Source organism: Dermacentor variabilis, chromosome 11 (genome assembly GCF_050947875.1).
Source record: "Dermacentor variabilis isolate Ectoservices chromosome 11, ASM5094787v1, whole genome shotgun sequence".
NCBI classification, from domain to species: Eukaryota; Metazoa; Arthropoda; class Arachnida; order Ixodida; family Ixodidae; genus Dermacentor; species Dermacentor variabilis.
The window spans coordinates 43,320,617-43,337,420 of NC_134578.1; the positions used below are offsets into that span (position 1 = coordinate 43,320,617).

General features: G+C 44.0%; 1 protein-coding gene across 1 annotated transcript in view; it reads right to left on the bottom strand.

Moving 5' to 3' along the window:
* LOC142563219 (uncharacterized) overlaps positions 1 to 16,804 on the bottom strand; it is a 34,571-nt gene that overhangs the window by 6,768 nt on the left and 10,999 nt on the right. The window contains exons 3-4 of the mRNA XM_075673769.1: positions 12,356 to 12,414; positions 3,644 to 3,752 (exon numbers count right to left, since the gene is read on the bottom strand). Of these exons, the coding sequence (XP_075529884.1) occupies positions 3,644 to 3,752; positions 12,356 to 12,414 (168 nt within the window). The remainder of the gene's footprint in view (positions 1 to 3,643; positions 3,753 to 12,355; positions 12,415 to 16,804) is intronic.

The window sequence follows — 16,804 nt, forward strand, 5'->3', positions numbered from 1 at the left end:
ACTGTCGTCGACTGCGCTTCCCTTCTCTAGGCACTCATTTTGTAACTGTAATGGTACACCCGTTGTCCACCTTGCGCATTCCATAGCCCGCCCATCACAATTTTCTTTCTCTCAATGTCCACTAGAATGTCTGGTGTCCCCGTTTGCCCTCTGATCCACACCACCCTCTTCCTCTCTCTTAAGTTTACGCCTAGTATTTGTGGTTGCAAGTGCCTGGATTGGCCAGTGGCGCGGCAATTTTGCGTCTATTCCAGGGCCCCTTTCACGCTTCGAAGAGTATTTTTCTGGACAACTTACAGAGCAACAGAAAGCTGTGTCGGGAGCTTTACAAGCGGCTCCTAAGTTTTCTGATTGACACTTTTCATCTGACTATATCATTTGAGAAGCTGATGAAATAATTTCAGAAATTATGTAATTATGAAGTGGGAGGCAAGGCACCAACGTAACCAGTAGGCAAGCTCTCCCAAGTTACAAAGGACCTAATAAAGAAACGACAAAGACTGAAAGCGTCCAACTCAAGAGATAAGATATAATTCGTGAACTATCAAAACTTAACACACAGCGAAAATAAGTGATATTAGAAACTATAACGTGACAAAGTCTGAAGAAGCTGTAAGAAATTGACGCATCCTGAAATCGGGGGGAAGGAAACTTGGCAGATGAGAAACCAAGATATATGCACTGAAAGATAAGCAAGGTAACCCCATCAGCAATCTCGAAGGTATAATAAATATAGCGGAAGAATTCTATACTGACTTTTAGAGTACCCAGAGGACTCAGGAAGGAAACTACGTGAAGAAAATTCACAGAAGAATAAACTTGGGTTGGATCGAATACGGCAGACATCATGAGCTCCTGACTGAGAGCTCACCGTTATTATTGAAAAGGAAAGTATACGATCAGTGCATTTTACCGGCGCTGCTATATGGCGCAGAGACTAGGAGACTGACAAAGAAGCTAGAGAACAAGTTAAATACCGCGCAGAGAGCGATGGAACGAAAATTGCGACATAACCTTAAGAGACAGAAAGAGAGTGGTTTGGATCAGAGAGCAAACGGGTATAGACGATATTCTAATAGACATTAAGAGAAAAAAATGGCGCTGTGCAGGTCACGTAATGTGCAGATTAGATAACCGCTGGACCATTAGGGTGACAGAATGGGTACCAAGAGAAGGGAAGTGCAGTAGACGACGGTAGAAGACTCGAGGAAATTAGGAAATTTGCGGGTGCTAGTTGGAATCGGTCAGAGCAAGACAGGGGTAATTAGAAATCGAAGGGAGAAGCCTTCGTCCTGCAGTGGACATATATAGTCTGATAATGATGATGATGAAATATGTAATTATGTGGTGCGAAAAATAATTTCGATAGATCGAAACGACGGTAACCATCATTGGTTCTGACATCAAGCACCATGGTTCGAGCCAGCTACGCGGCATTTTCATCTTTTGAAATGTTAGTGCATCATAATTAGCGCATCATATATATATATATATATATATATATATATATATATATATATACATATATATATATATATATATATAATGCCCTAATTATGATGCACTAACGTTTCGAAAGCTGAAAATGCCGCGTAGCTGGCCCGAATTATACATAAATATATATATGTATATATATATATATATATATATATATATATATATATATATATATATATATATATATATATATGCAGGGTGTTTCAGCTAAGTTTAGCCAGCGCTTAAATATATGCCGATGCACTCTATGACGACGCGACGCAATGCATGTCGCTGACTTTTTACGTAGTGTTTCACGCTGTTTTTCGCGTTTTGCTTAATTAGATAACTAGTCGAGATTGATTTACCAACTTCTGAAGCAGCGAAGCTAGGAAGAATAATACAATTAGAATGTTGTAGAGCGCTTTGGAAAACGTCGGATTACACAGTTTCTAACCCTCTGTATATAAGTATTAGTGCTTTTCAGCTTACCGCGGATGCCCACGAAATACAAAAAAAAAATTACACGTGACATGCCCGCTTGCGCGTCCTCATTGCACTGCTCCGAAGCGTTCCGCGCACAAGCGAATTTAACCGAGTGTGCTGCCGCTGCGTCTGCTTATTGCTATCATGAACTGCCGCGCGGGAAGCACATCGCTGGTGTAAATCGCATACCCAACACCTTCGTTACTGCCCTGCCTCCTTTTAAGCGGCAGCACCCCCTGTGAGAGGCTATGTTCGTTTCTACGTGGACAGTTAAGGAGCGCAGCAATCGCGGCGCGCAAGCGAGTATGTCACGCGGTATGTTCTTTTTTATATCGCGGTCGTCCGCAGTGACCTGAAAAACACTGATACTTAATAAATAGAAAGTTAGGAACTATCTAATCAAACGTTTTGAAAAGCGCTCTACAACTTTCTCATTGTAATTTTTTGCATAACTTCGTTGCTTCAGAAGTTGGTTATTTATCTTGACTAATTATGTAATTCAGCAAAATAAAAAATAGTGGTGAGACCACATACAAAAGTGAGCAACATGCATTTAGACTCGTCGTCTTAGAGTACATCGGCATGTTTTTAAACATTTGCTATGTAGTTGAGACACCCTCCATATATATATATGTATATTTGTGTGTAGAGGGAGTGATTGAGAGCTTGTGTGAGAGAGAGACAGCGTCTCAGCTAGCTTTATCCAATGCGTTTGAGGAAAGAACTTATAAATATAGTACAAGATATCATGTAAGAACCTGCGATGCTCGGTCGCCTGATCTCGGGCAACCGACAAGCATGTCTTACAATTTCATCTTGCACCGTGTGTGAAATATTTTTTTTTGTTGAGCTAACTTTTAGGGGCAAATAGGCTTTATATGTCCGTCAGGATAGTAACTTCGGCAGTTAAGCAGTCGGTACGATGTTTTACCTCAGCAGCCGATCAATGGCGCGAAGACTGGCTGAACGATGGCGGCAGCCTATTTTTGTGGTCGTTATTGCACATATGTTTGCCGCATGAGACAGCACGCCGTCGTCGGTAACATTGGCGTTGTTGTCTTTATAAAGCAACAAAATTTCTTTCAGCGACACGGTCTGTCCATCTACTAGACTACCTATCGTAACGACGGCCTATTGTTGGCATCCTTGTCCTTCTGGTATAGCGTCACCGGGCCTTAAGCGTCCTTTAACAGATGTTCACTATAGATGGCAACGAAAAATCGTTACACACTCGAGAGCCCAGAATATGTTGTTTTCCTACTGCCACAATGGAATACCTTATATGCTTCTGCAAGTTCATAAACAAGTTTGTTGAATTCGACCTTCCTGGAAGCGACGGTAGATGTCGTGCATCCCTATGGTCTGCGCTAAACGGGGCGCACGAAAACCGCTTCCCCAACCGCTTCCTCCATATGCTTGTAACTCAATGCAAGAGCGTGACTAGTCATGAAGCGACTCACTTTGAACGTGCCCTGGAGGATGTCAAGTGAAATGTCTGACATCGAATGCGATTGTAAACTCGATGAAAAACTAGCAATAAATAACGTTTTCTTTTCAACAAGAACTCACAATAACTCGATTAGGCCATCAACGAGTGACGAGCGCCTGGAGCATCTTACTTACTCCTTTTGCACTGTCAATTGTTACTTATGTAGAAAAAGGAAGCTTAATTTCTACTCACATCGTGGTTGTTGCCTTCACAGTCGCCCAATACACTCCACTTCCATACTTGTGCTGTATAACCGCGGCGCTTGTGTTCTGGGTGCAAAATGTTCCGTTTGTCGCGAACCCTGCATAAGGAAACTGAGATTCAAGGCAAAAATCCAGGCAGATTGCTTCCATTTTCAATAGTTTAATGGAAAGATTTTGCAAATATTTTCAACTATATCTATTTTCTGCACACAAACAGTGTTCAGAAAATGGAGGATATATTAGGCAATTCCGTGTAAGCTCATGAAATGTCCATACGTTAAAATATATTCTCATTTATTTGTTTATTAATTTATAACATTAACAACGTCAACAGCTAGCTATAACTTGCACCGCTTACGCCTAACAAATATTGATGTGTTAAATTGCAGTGACCCAAAATAGAACTAAAGCGGTTTGGTACTATACGAATTGAGATTGTGCTTCAGAAACCATTAGAGAAGTGGTCACAAACTGCGTGATACTGTCGCACTTGCTATGGCTTTCAATAAGACAATACAAAAACATCTGATAATATAGTATTAGCAGTGTCATTCAGTAATGTTCTTCTGGTCACGATACTGCGGCGTAACCTTATGCCCGCAGTGGAAGCATAGTGGTGCTGGCACAAACAGATATAAGACATCGAAGTGTGACGCAGGGCAGAAACTGCAATTTTTGGCGTCTGAGCAATGTGAGCACATTGTGCTGTTCAGTGCTTCCTTTCTGCACATCTCTCCCAGAGTGGAGACAGTGATGCGGCGTGACAACACTGCCTAATAATTAATCGGCGCCTAGAAGTTGGTCCTCTTGCAACTGTGCCGGCAAAAATCATTCTTGTTTTGTTTATTTACGGACGGGGAATTCCGAGGCAAGTTGAGGTGAAGCGTGACACGTCGAATGAGTGTCGCCTTGACATTTGACTGAAAACACTTTAGAATTTGTAAAAGAGAATTTTGATGCCGATGACGTTATTTGTGCAGACGTGTGAACAACAGCAGAAAGGAGGGAGGAAAGAACGTGAGAAGCAAGGGAAGTTAACAAACAATGCGTCTGTTTGGCTACTGTGCACTGTGGAGCGGGAAAGGAGGAATAAAAAGATGGTAGAGAGAAGAGCGCGGAAAAAGAAAGGCGTGGTGTTTTCGCGCACAGGAACGTAGGGTCCCGACAAGTCAAAGGCATTCACAAAGGCCAGTAATACTCAAGAAAGGCAGAAATGTCTCCGACGAACGACGGGAAGGTTCTCCGAGTAGCCCCTGTAGGACAACAGCCAATCGTCGTATCGTCACAGTGCGATCCATAGCGTTTGTCTGTTATCATGGTGCTTAAGCGCTGGATAGGACGTATGCAGCTGCGCTGAGCCGCATCCCCCCTATGTGCAGCCACGGCCAAAATAAAGGCGGAGACACGCTACTCTTCCCCCGATCTCCTAGTACGCATGCATCTTCCCGCTCCCTTTCTTGCACGCGCAAAAAGACGGCACGCACCCACCTAGCTTTGCTCTCTAGCGCGCGCGAGAAGTCGCCCGCTCTCAAGCATCGCGTCACGGGCTCTCAAGCAGAAATTAATAGGTCTCAGTCGACGACTGCGATAACTGGCTTGATAAAACCACTCTAGCGGTGAGCTAAGACATTGTGAGGCCCCTGTCTTCACCGCGTTTCCAAAGCGTGACATTACGTGGCCTCCAACCCTAGGAGCACGGAAATTCAGCTCGCATAAAATCGCCAGTCATCTCCTCTTGTCCTTGGGCTTTACACCTGCCGAGCGTTGCTGCGCATGGTAATTCAGGTGGCTGAGCAACACAAGACCCGCAAGCCGTACCTCTGACGTAATCGGCGGCGGGTGCAATACGAAAATGGCCAGCCGACGTGACTGGTGGTTTCATGAGTTTTGTGTTTCGGCTGTGCTTGATTGAGTTGGCATACAAGCTCAACTTTATGAGACGTGTAGATGCGACAGGAGGTAGGGAATTTTCACCCCCCCGTTTCCAGTGCTCTTAATCATATATTTTTTGTGACAGCGAGTCGTCGATGACATCGACTGAGATTTGTTCCTGCTCGCCTCTGCCCAAAAGAAGCACGATTATTTTCTACAGCGAAGCTGTATAGCTCTACGGTCTAAATAATATCTTATTTTCTTGTAGCGCAAGCAGAACAAGGATACCATAAATACACATCTGACACTAGAGCTGTGTGTGTCAGATGTATCATTCTGTTGTCCTTCTTCAGCTTGCGCTAAAACAAAATAAGTTATACCGTACCAACAAACACCGATAGCTACCCACATCTAAGGAAAACTCCCCGTGGGTGTGCCGATGCCGGGGGATAGTGCAATACGGGAGGTGAAGCAGGCGTTAAGCACTCCCCATATGTGGGCCGATACCGAAGTTAGTGCAATGCCGGGCCGACTCGCGGCGGAGGTGACGCAGTCGTTAAGCACTCCTTATACGTGGGCCGATCCCAAAGATAGTGCAACGCCGGGTCGACCCGCGGCGGAGGTGCAATTCGTCATTAAGACGCCCACATACGCAGCTTCTCTGGTCATACTTCTTCACAGAGTGGAAGGGCATTGAATTTTTTTTAATCCGCGAACTTTTCTTGCAGTTTAGACGGCCGAGAGAACGTGAGCCATATTCCTGCAGTTGCCAAATACCTTGCTACTACTATCAATATTTCATGTTCTCGGCGAAATTTGACTTTGGAATTCTATACCTCATTGCATGGCCCTGAATTTCATCTCAAGCTTCTGAGTTAACCTCCAAGGTTCCGCCCAGCAACTTGAAACCAGCGTAATGCAATGATTGTCGTATCCCTATTTTGCAAGAATAGCGGTAGGTTGGAGGTAAATACTAGGCAATTCCTACCGTAAGTACAACGAAACGTTCTTAAGTTATAAATTGCCTCTTATTGCTCAGGTTCTCCTCTTAGTAATTAGCCTAGATAACTTCACTCTTTCACATATTCTAGAGAGATTTATAGTGAATTCTGAGTTATCGTTGTCTTGCAAGGCTACCCAAGATTACTTTATTATTCTGCATATTGTTCATCAACGCTCCTCTTAGAATTTGTTGGATAAGGTGATCAGACATTCATTCCAATCTTGCCCAGCGTTGCTGAACGGGACAAAAGCTTCTGCAAATCTCGCGTTACCGAGGTATTGACCACTGACGTGCACTCTTGATTCCTTCTTGTCATGTGGCTGTAACAGTCCGAAACTTGCAGCGAAGAGCATTGAAGAGCATTGAAGAGAGTCTGTCACCATGTCTTGGCCGTTTCTTGTGTGGTATTTCATCGATCTTTCTCTAGTAATTAAGGCAAGTCTAAACCCTTTACACATAATTATAAGATATTCATTTATGCTTAATTTATTGGCTGACTGTTCAATGCCCCATTACTGCTTCCATTTCAACTGATCCGAATGCATTTTCCTTAAGCATGAAAGCTGCCTGCAAATGCTGGTTCGACTCTAGAGATTTCTCAATGACATAATTGATGACTTTGTTACCTGAGCAGTTACATATAGAATAGCAGCAGGACTTCAGAATGGCAGGAAGCCTTTAGTGATATTTTGAGGCATAGTCTTGAAAAACGTAAAAGAAAGCCGGTCTTAAATTGGCACGCCCCACAACAAGCACATCGATGGGCAAATTGTTGCTGCATTGAAATTCATGCAGAGCTGTTATGTTATGACAGAGGACGTAAAGAGGTCTGGTCGTCACACGGGCGTCAGGAAAACAACTAGCGAAATAGATGAAACAATTTCTTGTTTCAAATACGTTGTTTCAAGGCAGCAAGCAGACTCGATATAAGCAATATACGTATAATATGAGCGAAAAGCTGAGAGGTCAGTCTGAACCAATGTTCTGACCGGCTACTCGGTGCTGGGGGAAGGAGAACGGCTGTAGAAAGAAAGAGAACAGAAGACGCTGATTATGAGGATGAAGATGCTAGTAAAAACTTGCAGGGTCCAAGAATGTTCAAAGTCTCTTGTCCAGTCCGATCTCATGTAAAAACTTGTTGATAGACTTCGGACTATCAGGCTCATGACGACGATCAGGTGAAGGTCCCAATAGAACCTTTTCCCTGAATGGTGCAAGTGCAAATTTTGACAAGACGTCTGTCACCAATTTTCTCTGTACATGAAACCATGGGCAGATACACTAGATGTGTTGCGTCATCTCAGTAATAACGCATTCGTCACCATTTCGACCGGCCCGCGTCTGTTTTTCCCGGCTTTAACGTATGTTCGCCCGGCCACACAGATACATATAGCGCAGGATGAAGCCACACCTAATCATAATTCGTCAAACATGCGTGTATTGCACCTTTTCATGGCGGATGGTATCCGTATTTTCATCTCTAGTTCGAGTTCTTGAAGGCGGCCATGACGATTATCTGGCGAAGCCCAATATACTTCGGTATTATCGCGCAGAAGTCTGTACATTAGGGCATTAGGTCTCGTCACAAAAATGGGATAGACACAGGCGTGGCATTAATTTGGGCCATCTTTGCCTCCATGTCGGGGGTTTCACTTCCATGTCACAGTGTCCTGGCATCCACTGAAAACCTGAAATGACTGAAATTCACCGAAATGACCAGCTCCTAGGGCGAAATCGTGTGATTCGATCACCTCTTGAGCAAGGACAAAGTAAAGTCCTCGTCAAAGTGCAGAATCGATCACTTGAAGCACCGGCTTGGACTGGCAGAATATAGCCGAAGTGCGGTGCAGCTCCATCGATATATAACGAATTGCCTCCCAAATAGCAACATTCTCTACGGCCTTTCATGTAGTTTGTATGCGAAGACGGAAGTGTTTACTGATATTCATATTCGATAATACGAATTCCGAAGTTCAAGTCGTTGTTGACACCGACCCGTCAGTAAATGTATGTATGATATACGTATGGAAGTGGCGCATTCTTCAGATTTAGGGGATAAAGTATGTTTAGGTCGAGATGCGGGCATACGTGACTTTTTCCTGACTCTGGTAATCGATAGGTTCACCACAGTGTTGTCAAAGTCTACGCTGGTGCTGTCGCTGCTTTTACGGTAGCGAAACCTGAAGAAAGGACGCTTTCATGACGCGAAAGAGATTCCTAGACAGTTCTGTCTGAACGTATAGTGCGAATCGTTGGTAGAGGGTGACGTTCATGGTTTGTCAATAGTCGAAGATACGCCCTTAAATGTTCGCGTGTGAGACAAACGTCTATAGGAGGTGCATGTACTTCCACACTATTGCCCTTTATCGAAGTGCAGCGTGGCAGACCAATACATCTTCTTAATACTTCAGCTTGTAAGCTCACTAGTGTAAGTAGGCAGAAGGGTGAATGTTTCTAATAGCCGGCAAACTGTATCGTAGGTAGCGTACCAAAAAGTGATGCATACGGCTGGAGCAATAACATCTGACGGACTGCACTGCATGCCTTCTATATGTTTAGGCATGTGTATAAAGCTGCTTAATTTGGAATTGAGCATCGAGACTTGCTTAGACCAGGACAAGTTTCTGTCAGTAATTTATCTTAAAAATTTGTGGTGAGCTACGTACGGTATGGCTGTGTCATTAATTGTAAGCTGGTAGTGGTGGAAGCGCTTACTGATCAACATATTCAGTAAATTGCGTATAAATGCAGGGGCCCGACACTACGCAGTCGCAATATGTAGACCTCACTGCTTCAAATACTTCGAGGGGACCGACTCTGAACGTTGAGGTCTTGGACGAAGTTGCGGCAGCAAAACACCAGAAGCAGATATGCAGATATCATCAGCGTATAGGCTCATTCTGGAAGTATCTGACACTAGGTGGACGTGTCCAATAAAGGGTATATATAAAACAGCGTCGGGCTGGGTACGCCTCCTTAAGGAACGCCATGGTTGAGTTCATGACTGGCCTCACCATCTGCCGTCGTAATAAATGTGGTCCAGCCTGTAAGGTACTGCATTAACCAGTGAAACATGCTATCTCAAAGCAGTAGCTTCTCAAGTGTGTCAAGAATGACGTCATGCAAATTGTCATATGCATCTTTGAGGTCCAAAAAAGCGCTCCTGACAAGCGTCGAAGGTTCTATCCTGTTTGAGGGTCGACACCAAGTCGCTCACGCTGCCAATGAAGGATCTTCCATTGAAAAACCTGACTTGATATCTGGATAAAAGTTGTCCTTTTTGAGATACTGCTCTAGACTTGTCAGCACCATTCGCTCCAATATTTTGGCCACGCAGCTTAACAGGGCAATGAATTTGTGGAAAGATATATTATAATGTGTCTTTCCACGCTTCAGAAGTGCTACAATAAGAGCGATTTCCTATTTATCCGCTACCTTCCCCCAGAAAACACAGCGCAGCGTATGTCATGCCATCTTGTCCGGCTGCTGATCTTCGAGTTGAAGCCAGTGCATAATGTGGTTCTTGACTCGTGAACGTGACGGGAAGACGGTCATATGTGGACGGTAGTGCTTGTCGTTCGATTGTTGGATGTGGACCAGAAGCCACAGCCACAATCATTTTCCAGTTGTCTTCTGCAACCTACACCACCCTTCTGCATGCATTGTACTCCTGCAACAGCCCGGAATGGGTACTTTTCTTCAGAGGAAAAGCGTAAACTGCGCATTACCTACCATATTTTACAAAGTGGCTTGCGAGGATGAAGCGAAGTACAAAATTTCCTCCAGCGCTTAGTGCCCAGTTCGTGTAGGTACCCAAGGCCATGTCGTTGAATTCGGCGTCATATAGCATGTTCGGAAGTAGATTTGGTTCTTCGGTATTTCCTCCCAGTGTGGCGACGCGCAACTTATAGTTTTTCATATTCGATGTCGATGGAGCTTGTCGTACCAATAGCGTATGAATTTTGTCATGTCATGAAGAGATGTGGTAATAATACGTTCTAGATTAGGCGGCGAATATTGGTATTCTTCTGTTGATGTCACTGTTAATGTCACGAGGTTGAAGATATTCTCGTCCGTGATTTGGGTGTCCTCGTCAGAGATCACACCAACTGAAGTATCTTTCCGGTACACTTTGAAAGGATTCATCGGAATGCGGCCAACTGTCTGAACTCCCTTCAAATTCTCCAGTAAGAATGAATTTGTTGCAACAACATTATGTTCTTGTGGTCAATGATGCGAACATTATTTATTTGACCTGGTGTTATGCAATCGAAGAATTCTGTGAAGAATTCTCATTTAGACTTTTCAGGTTATCACTTGTTGATGTAGCCATATATCTTATCATAAAGGGCTGGGCATCATTAGTCGTCGTCAACAGACACCATTGTGATGTCAGGGGCAGTTTATTTTGAAACGACCACCTCTGAATATAGTGAATCCGCCCACTGATTCCATGCCTTTCTGTGGAACTGTAGGTAGACTGGGGTGCCCCACACTTCAACCGGCGACATCTTTTACCTAGAGCGATAAAGGGGGCGGATCCATAGCTCCAGCTTACCTTGGGGCGAAAGCCTTCCTCTTTTTTAACGGAAGACGCTCTCGTCAACGTGGCTAGAACATCACAAAAACACAGTAGATTGAAGTACGCAAAATAGCAGTGTCACTTTGTCTTCCTCGTCCTCTATATAAGGGAGAGGCGGCATGAGAGGATGTTGCTGGGGTGATGTTAGCTGCGCAACGTCGCGCATTTTGTTTACTTTTTCTCCTTGAATTCCCGCTGCTCTGGTAGTGTAGCAGGGCTGTTTATCCGCATAAATAGCCACTATTGTTGTCGCTCGTTTTCAGTACTTAGTGACGTTTACGAAGACTTTGAATATATAACACACGTCCAACTTCACGGCAGCAAGCATTTATGTGAAATAAATTGCAGACGACTTCTTGCTGTCACAGCTGCAGAAACACCAATAGACATCAGGTCTATTCAATGACTTGACAATCTAGATACGCAAACAGTATAATATACTAGCCGTTAGACCGAAATTTGTTTTACGTATGCTCCGCCTGTCGGAGAAGCCGTCTAAATTATTGTCAGGGTATGCTGTGCAAGAACATCAAGCCGATGGCCAGGTTGGCATATCCAATTTATAAACTCTAGCCCACAATACATTACAACACAACCTGACTTTCTTTCCCTGCTTGCCTCACAACTGAAATACCCATTAGTCCAATTTTCTATGGGATCTATTTATTAGATGTAACCTGATGACAAAAATTTGTTCTCATTTCTGTTGAAGAAATCTAAAAATGCGAAATTCATGCATTAGTGCGGGGTGGCTAAAATAGCTTGGAAATAAAACGCAAAGGTGACTTCATCCGCAGGTTTAAAAACACACTATTCGACAAATTTTCCGATTGTTTAAGATAAAAAGAAACATTAATCTTTACATAAACAAGAGCGCTCTTTCAGTTCACTATATCATCGCTGCTCACGCAAGACATGGTATAGAAGAAAGTGAAATGCAGTCTGTTTTACGTAACCCTCTTGCGATGTACTGAACTAGTTGTCTGCGTCCTTTACTGCATTCTCCTCTTGAAGTTCGCAAAGTAGATTTATTTCCTCAAGGTTTATACCAGTTCCAAGTGTTCAATTTTCCCTACTTCAGCTTGACCCAACCGAACCAAAATGTCTAAATCATAACTCAAACACCACCGAAAAGTGCTTTGGTTCGGAAACCTAGTAAGGAGTAAGTTAGACTGATTTAAAAAAATATCCAATTGACGCACTGTTACGTACTGAGAATATATAGGAAATTTCAACTTCCGTACTTGCCACATTATCACTCACGCTGCTCCAGGAAGCCACTTCGTTGGATCCATCTGTACTCCTGAAAATATGATAAAAATTAAGTAACACTAAAGCAACACTAAATGATGCGGAGAAATATGCAGTTGTTCAATATATTATTTGTGGAAGACTGGAAACCTGCATTGCATTCGCAGTCACATCGTGTCACCACATTGCGTAATAAAGCGACCTAATTCATCATCGTTATCATCAGCCCATTTTGTGTCCCCTTCAGGCCGAAGCCTTCTCCCTGCAATCTCCGATTGCCTCTGTCCTGGGGCAACCGATTCTCACTTGCGCCCGCGAATTTCCTAATTTCGTCACCCCACCTAGTCTTTTCCCGTCCTCGACTGCGTTCTCTTCTGTTGGCACCAATTCTGCAACTCTAGTGGTCCACCGGTTATCTTTCCTAAACATTATATGGCCGGCCCAGCCTCATCTTTTTCTTTTAATGTCGATTAGAATATTCGCGATCTCAATTTACCCTTTGGTCTGCACCGCTCTCGTCCTGTGCCTTAACGGTATGCCTAACATTCTTCGTTCCATCGCTCTTTGCGCGGTCCTTAACTTGTGCTCAAGCTTATTTGTCAGTCCCCAAATTTCTGCCCCATATGTCCGCACTGGTAAAATGCACTGATTGTACACCTTTTTCAATGATAGTCGTAAGCTTGCAGTCAGGATCTGGCAATGCATGCCGTATGTAGTCCAATTCAGTTTTATTAAGTGAATTTGCGTGTCAGGTCAGGATCCCGTGTGAGTGATTGACTTAGATAAAGGTACTTCACAGACTACGCGCTCACTGGCAATCTTTAACTCTTGTTCACTTGCCAGGCTATTAAGCATTACCTTTGTCTTCTGCATATTCATCTTCAACCCCACTCTATACTTTTCTGTAAAGGTCCTCAATCACTTGTTCCAGTTCGACCCCAGTGTTGTTCAACAAGATAATGTAATCTACAAACTGAGTGTTGTTAATATATATATATTTACCGTTGATTCTCACGCCTAAGCCCTCCCAGTTTATTAGCTCGAATACTTCTAAGCAAGCAGGGAATATCCTTGAACAGATTGCGTCTCCTTGCCAGACGCTTTTTTTCTTGTGAAAAACCGAGGTAGCTGTGGAATGTTTGCAGATATTTCCCAGCATATTTATGTCAACCTCGCGTACTTCTTGATTACGTAATGCCTCTTTGACTGATGCTATCTGTACTGAATCAACTGCCTCTTGATAATATATGAAGGCCATATAGAGAGGTTCAATGTACTCTGCAGATTTCTCAAATACCTTATTCATTGGATATAATCCATTATAGAGTATTCCTTTCTGAAGCCAGCTTGTTCTCTTGGTCGACTAAACTCAAGTGTTGCCCTTATCCTACAGAAAATGTTATTGTTGACTATCTTATAAAATAGTGCAAGTAAGCTCATGGGTCATTTATTTTCACATTCATTAACGTCTAAATTTTTTGGATTAGTGTACTGTTGGCATTCTTCCAGTTCTCTGAAACCCTTGAAGTCGCAAGACACGTCGTTTTGTAGGGCCGCAAAATTTTCAAGCATGAAGCAAGGTCGATTCAAATAGGTCGCGAAGCTTCGGCCGAAAAGCGGTTCAGTACAGATTGTCACCGACATCAGCATGGGGGATTATGGGAGCAGCGATTGAAGCGCGACTATGTTTGGAGGGAACAAGCATTGGGAAAGAAAAACGTGTTTTTTTAATTCAAACGAGACACAGTTAGATTCATTCAACGAAAATAAAATTCCTAGTCAAATTTATATAATCGTGACGAGTTAAGAAAATACAAGTTTAATTTTATTATTATTCATAAATGCATGTCTTTTCAGCGACCATCGCTACAGGGGGCGTTGACGCCACTATCACTCGCAATGCAATGCACGTCTAGAAATGGGCAGAAAGGCGCACTCGTAAAGTTCACCTGTTGAAATACGCCCCCCAAACAGTTTGCGCTTTCTTGCTTGTCGAAGTTTGTCTGAATTTGGTGACGCGGGTAGCTTCATCGCTTCTTAATCTGTTCAGTTAGAAGGAGTGGGTTACGACCACCAGATAATTGTGTAGTTGTTTTCGTGAGACTGCGCTGGCCGACGGGCTTGGCATCCGACAATAGGATCAGCACTCTACACCTAAAGCTTTCGTCGGCCTCCAAAGAAAGTATGTTCTGTGCAGGGATGCGATTTCGAAAACCGTACGGCTGGCCGTTTCCTGCATCGCTTTCCACGCTGAAATCTCGAAACGCCCATCAAGTCCAATGCGTTTGCGGGCTAGTTGGTGCGAATCCATGAATACTTTGCTTAGCGCAAAAAGACAGACACAAGAAAGACGACAGGACAAGGCGCCTTGTCCTGTCGTCTTTCTTGTGTCTGTATTTTTGCGCTAAACAATGTATTCACGCCCATCAAGTCGAATGGCGGGGCGTTTGAACATATAGCTTCAAAGGAAGGACAAGAAAACAAATTTCGCGCCTTCGAAAACGAAATGACGTCACTTCTGCTTTTAACGAAAATGGGGCCACATTATTTTTTCTTCCGCCCGAACTGTTCCCACCACATACAGATGGCGCTAAGCCCCATGAACCGCCGATGGACCACCATGTTTTGAACGTATCGGCTCCTATGGAAGCTTCGCTACCAGGTATATTTACCTTGCATGGTGTTCCTTTCATCTTTAAATTAATATAATCCTATTCTAACTTCTGCCGCTTTTGCTCTGCTGATGTCTTACAGGGACTTTCTAACTTATTGCAAGTTATAGATGGAGCCTCTGTAGCCTGTTCATTACTACTTCGAGCGTAGGTAGCCTGGCTGGGCTGGTTACTGTATAGGTCACAATAGAATTATTCCGCTGCTTTTACTATATCATTGAGATTGCTGGCAATGCTACCCTACTTATCTTTGTGCATGCACCGTGACCTGTCCTTTGTCAAGTTTTGTTCTTACTGATCTCAGGCTGCTTCAATTATTACTGCTTCATCTGTTTTTCTCGCGGCATAATTTCGAATATTCCTTACTTTCTCCTAGTTGATCAGTTTTGACAGTTCCCCGAATTCTATCTGACATCTTGGGTTGTATATTTCCATTGTTTTTAATTACTTTATTAGGTATTTCATTACTTGGCAGAGCTTGCCAATTGGTTGCCTTGGTGCCTTAATTCCGAATTCAGTTTCGGCTTCTGAAACCAGCCTAGTTACGTTTTTATTCATTACTTCTATGTCATCTTCATTTATCTGTTATAAGGCTGCACATTTGTTTGTGAGCGCCAGCCTGAATTGGTCTGCTTTTACCGTTCCTGCGACTAGGTTACTCTGTTTCTTACTGACTAGTTTTACTTTTTCTCTTTTGATGCTGAAGTAAATCTTAGACGTCACTAACCTGTGATTAATACACTTTCCTCTTCCCAAAACTTCTACATCCTGCACTTTGCTGGTATCGGCAGAGAGTATTAAATCTATTTCATTTCTTCTTTCTCCATTAGGGCATTTCCAGGTCCAAATCGTGGGTATGACGTCTACGTCCTCGCGCCGCTTCCCACAAATTGGTGACCTGGACGACCAAGCCCAAATATTCCGCAAATTGCTGACCCGAATGACCGAGCCCAGCTTTGCCAGCACCAAGCCACACAGTAGTGACCCTCCCCAGCCCAGCTATGCCAACGTGAGCGCACCAAGTTTACCAAGGTCAGTGATGTGGTCTCGCGCAGTCCAGTAAATGTCCCGCGGTCGTAGGGTTTCCGGGAATTCTACATCGACACGCGGGGCCTCTGGTTGATCTAACTGCACAGCTGCTTCTTACTGAAAAAGGTTCCAGGCTCCGATTGCGTTCCATGCTCCAGTTGTCACTCCCTGGCCCCGTTTTCTAATATGACTTGCGGGCAGCCGTTCCTGCTCAATATGTCCACCTTGGGCGTTCAGTCAAAACCGCTCTCACCTTTTGAAACGCCGCATCATTCGGCGTATCCTCGTCCCAGATCGCCTTCGTCCTCCGTGCGGAAGGTCAGCACGCGGCGGCCCCAGCATCAGACCTCTACTCGGTTCTTGAGCCTCCTTCCCAGCTCAAAGGCAGCTGTTCGATGACTCTTTCCGAGGAAATCATTTAGACAAACACGAACACTTTCAGCTACTCTACGGCACGCCGCTCCTCTTCCTTGGACGTTCCTGCAAGCTCTCCGGTTTTCGTTCGTGGGAACTTCACATATCAACGATTCAGTCTTCCCCACCGGCTCCACTAAGCCTAAATTTCCCTCTCACAGGCACGGCAATGCCACAAGCACAACCTTGGTGATATCCGTAGCGACCACCGCAACCCTGATACTATCAGCAATCGAGATATCGTCGCTAGCCGCAGGCGATCATTCCAATATTCTCTGCACACAGCTTCTGGGGATACTGGCCTACCGAAGTTTTTTAGGAGCAGCT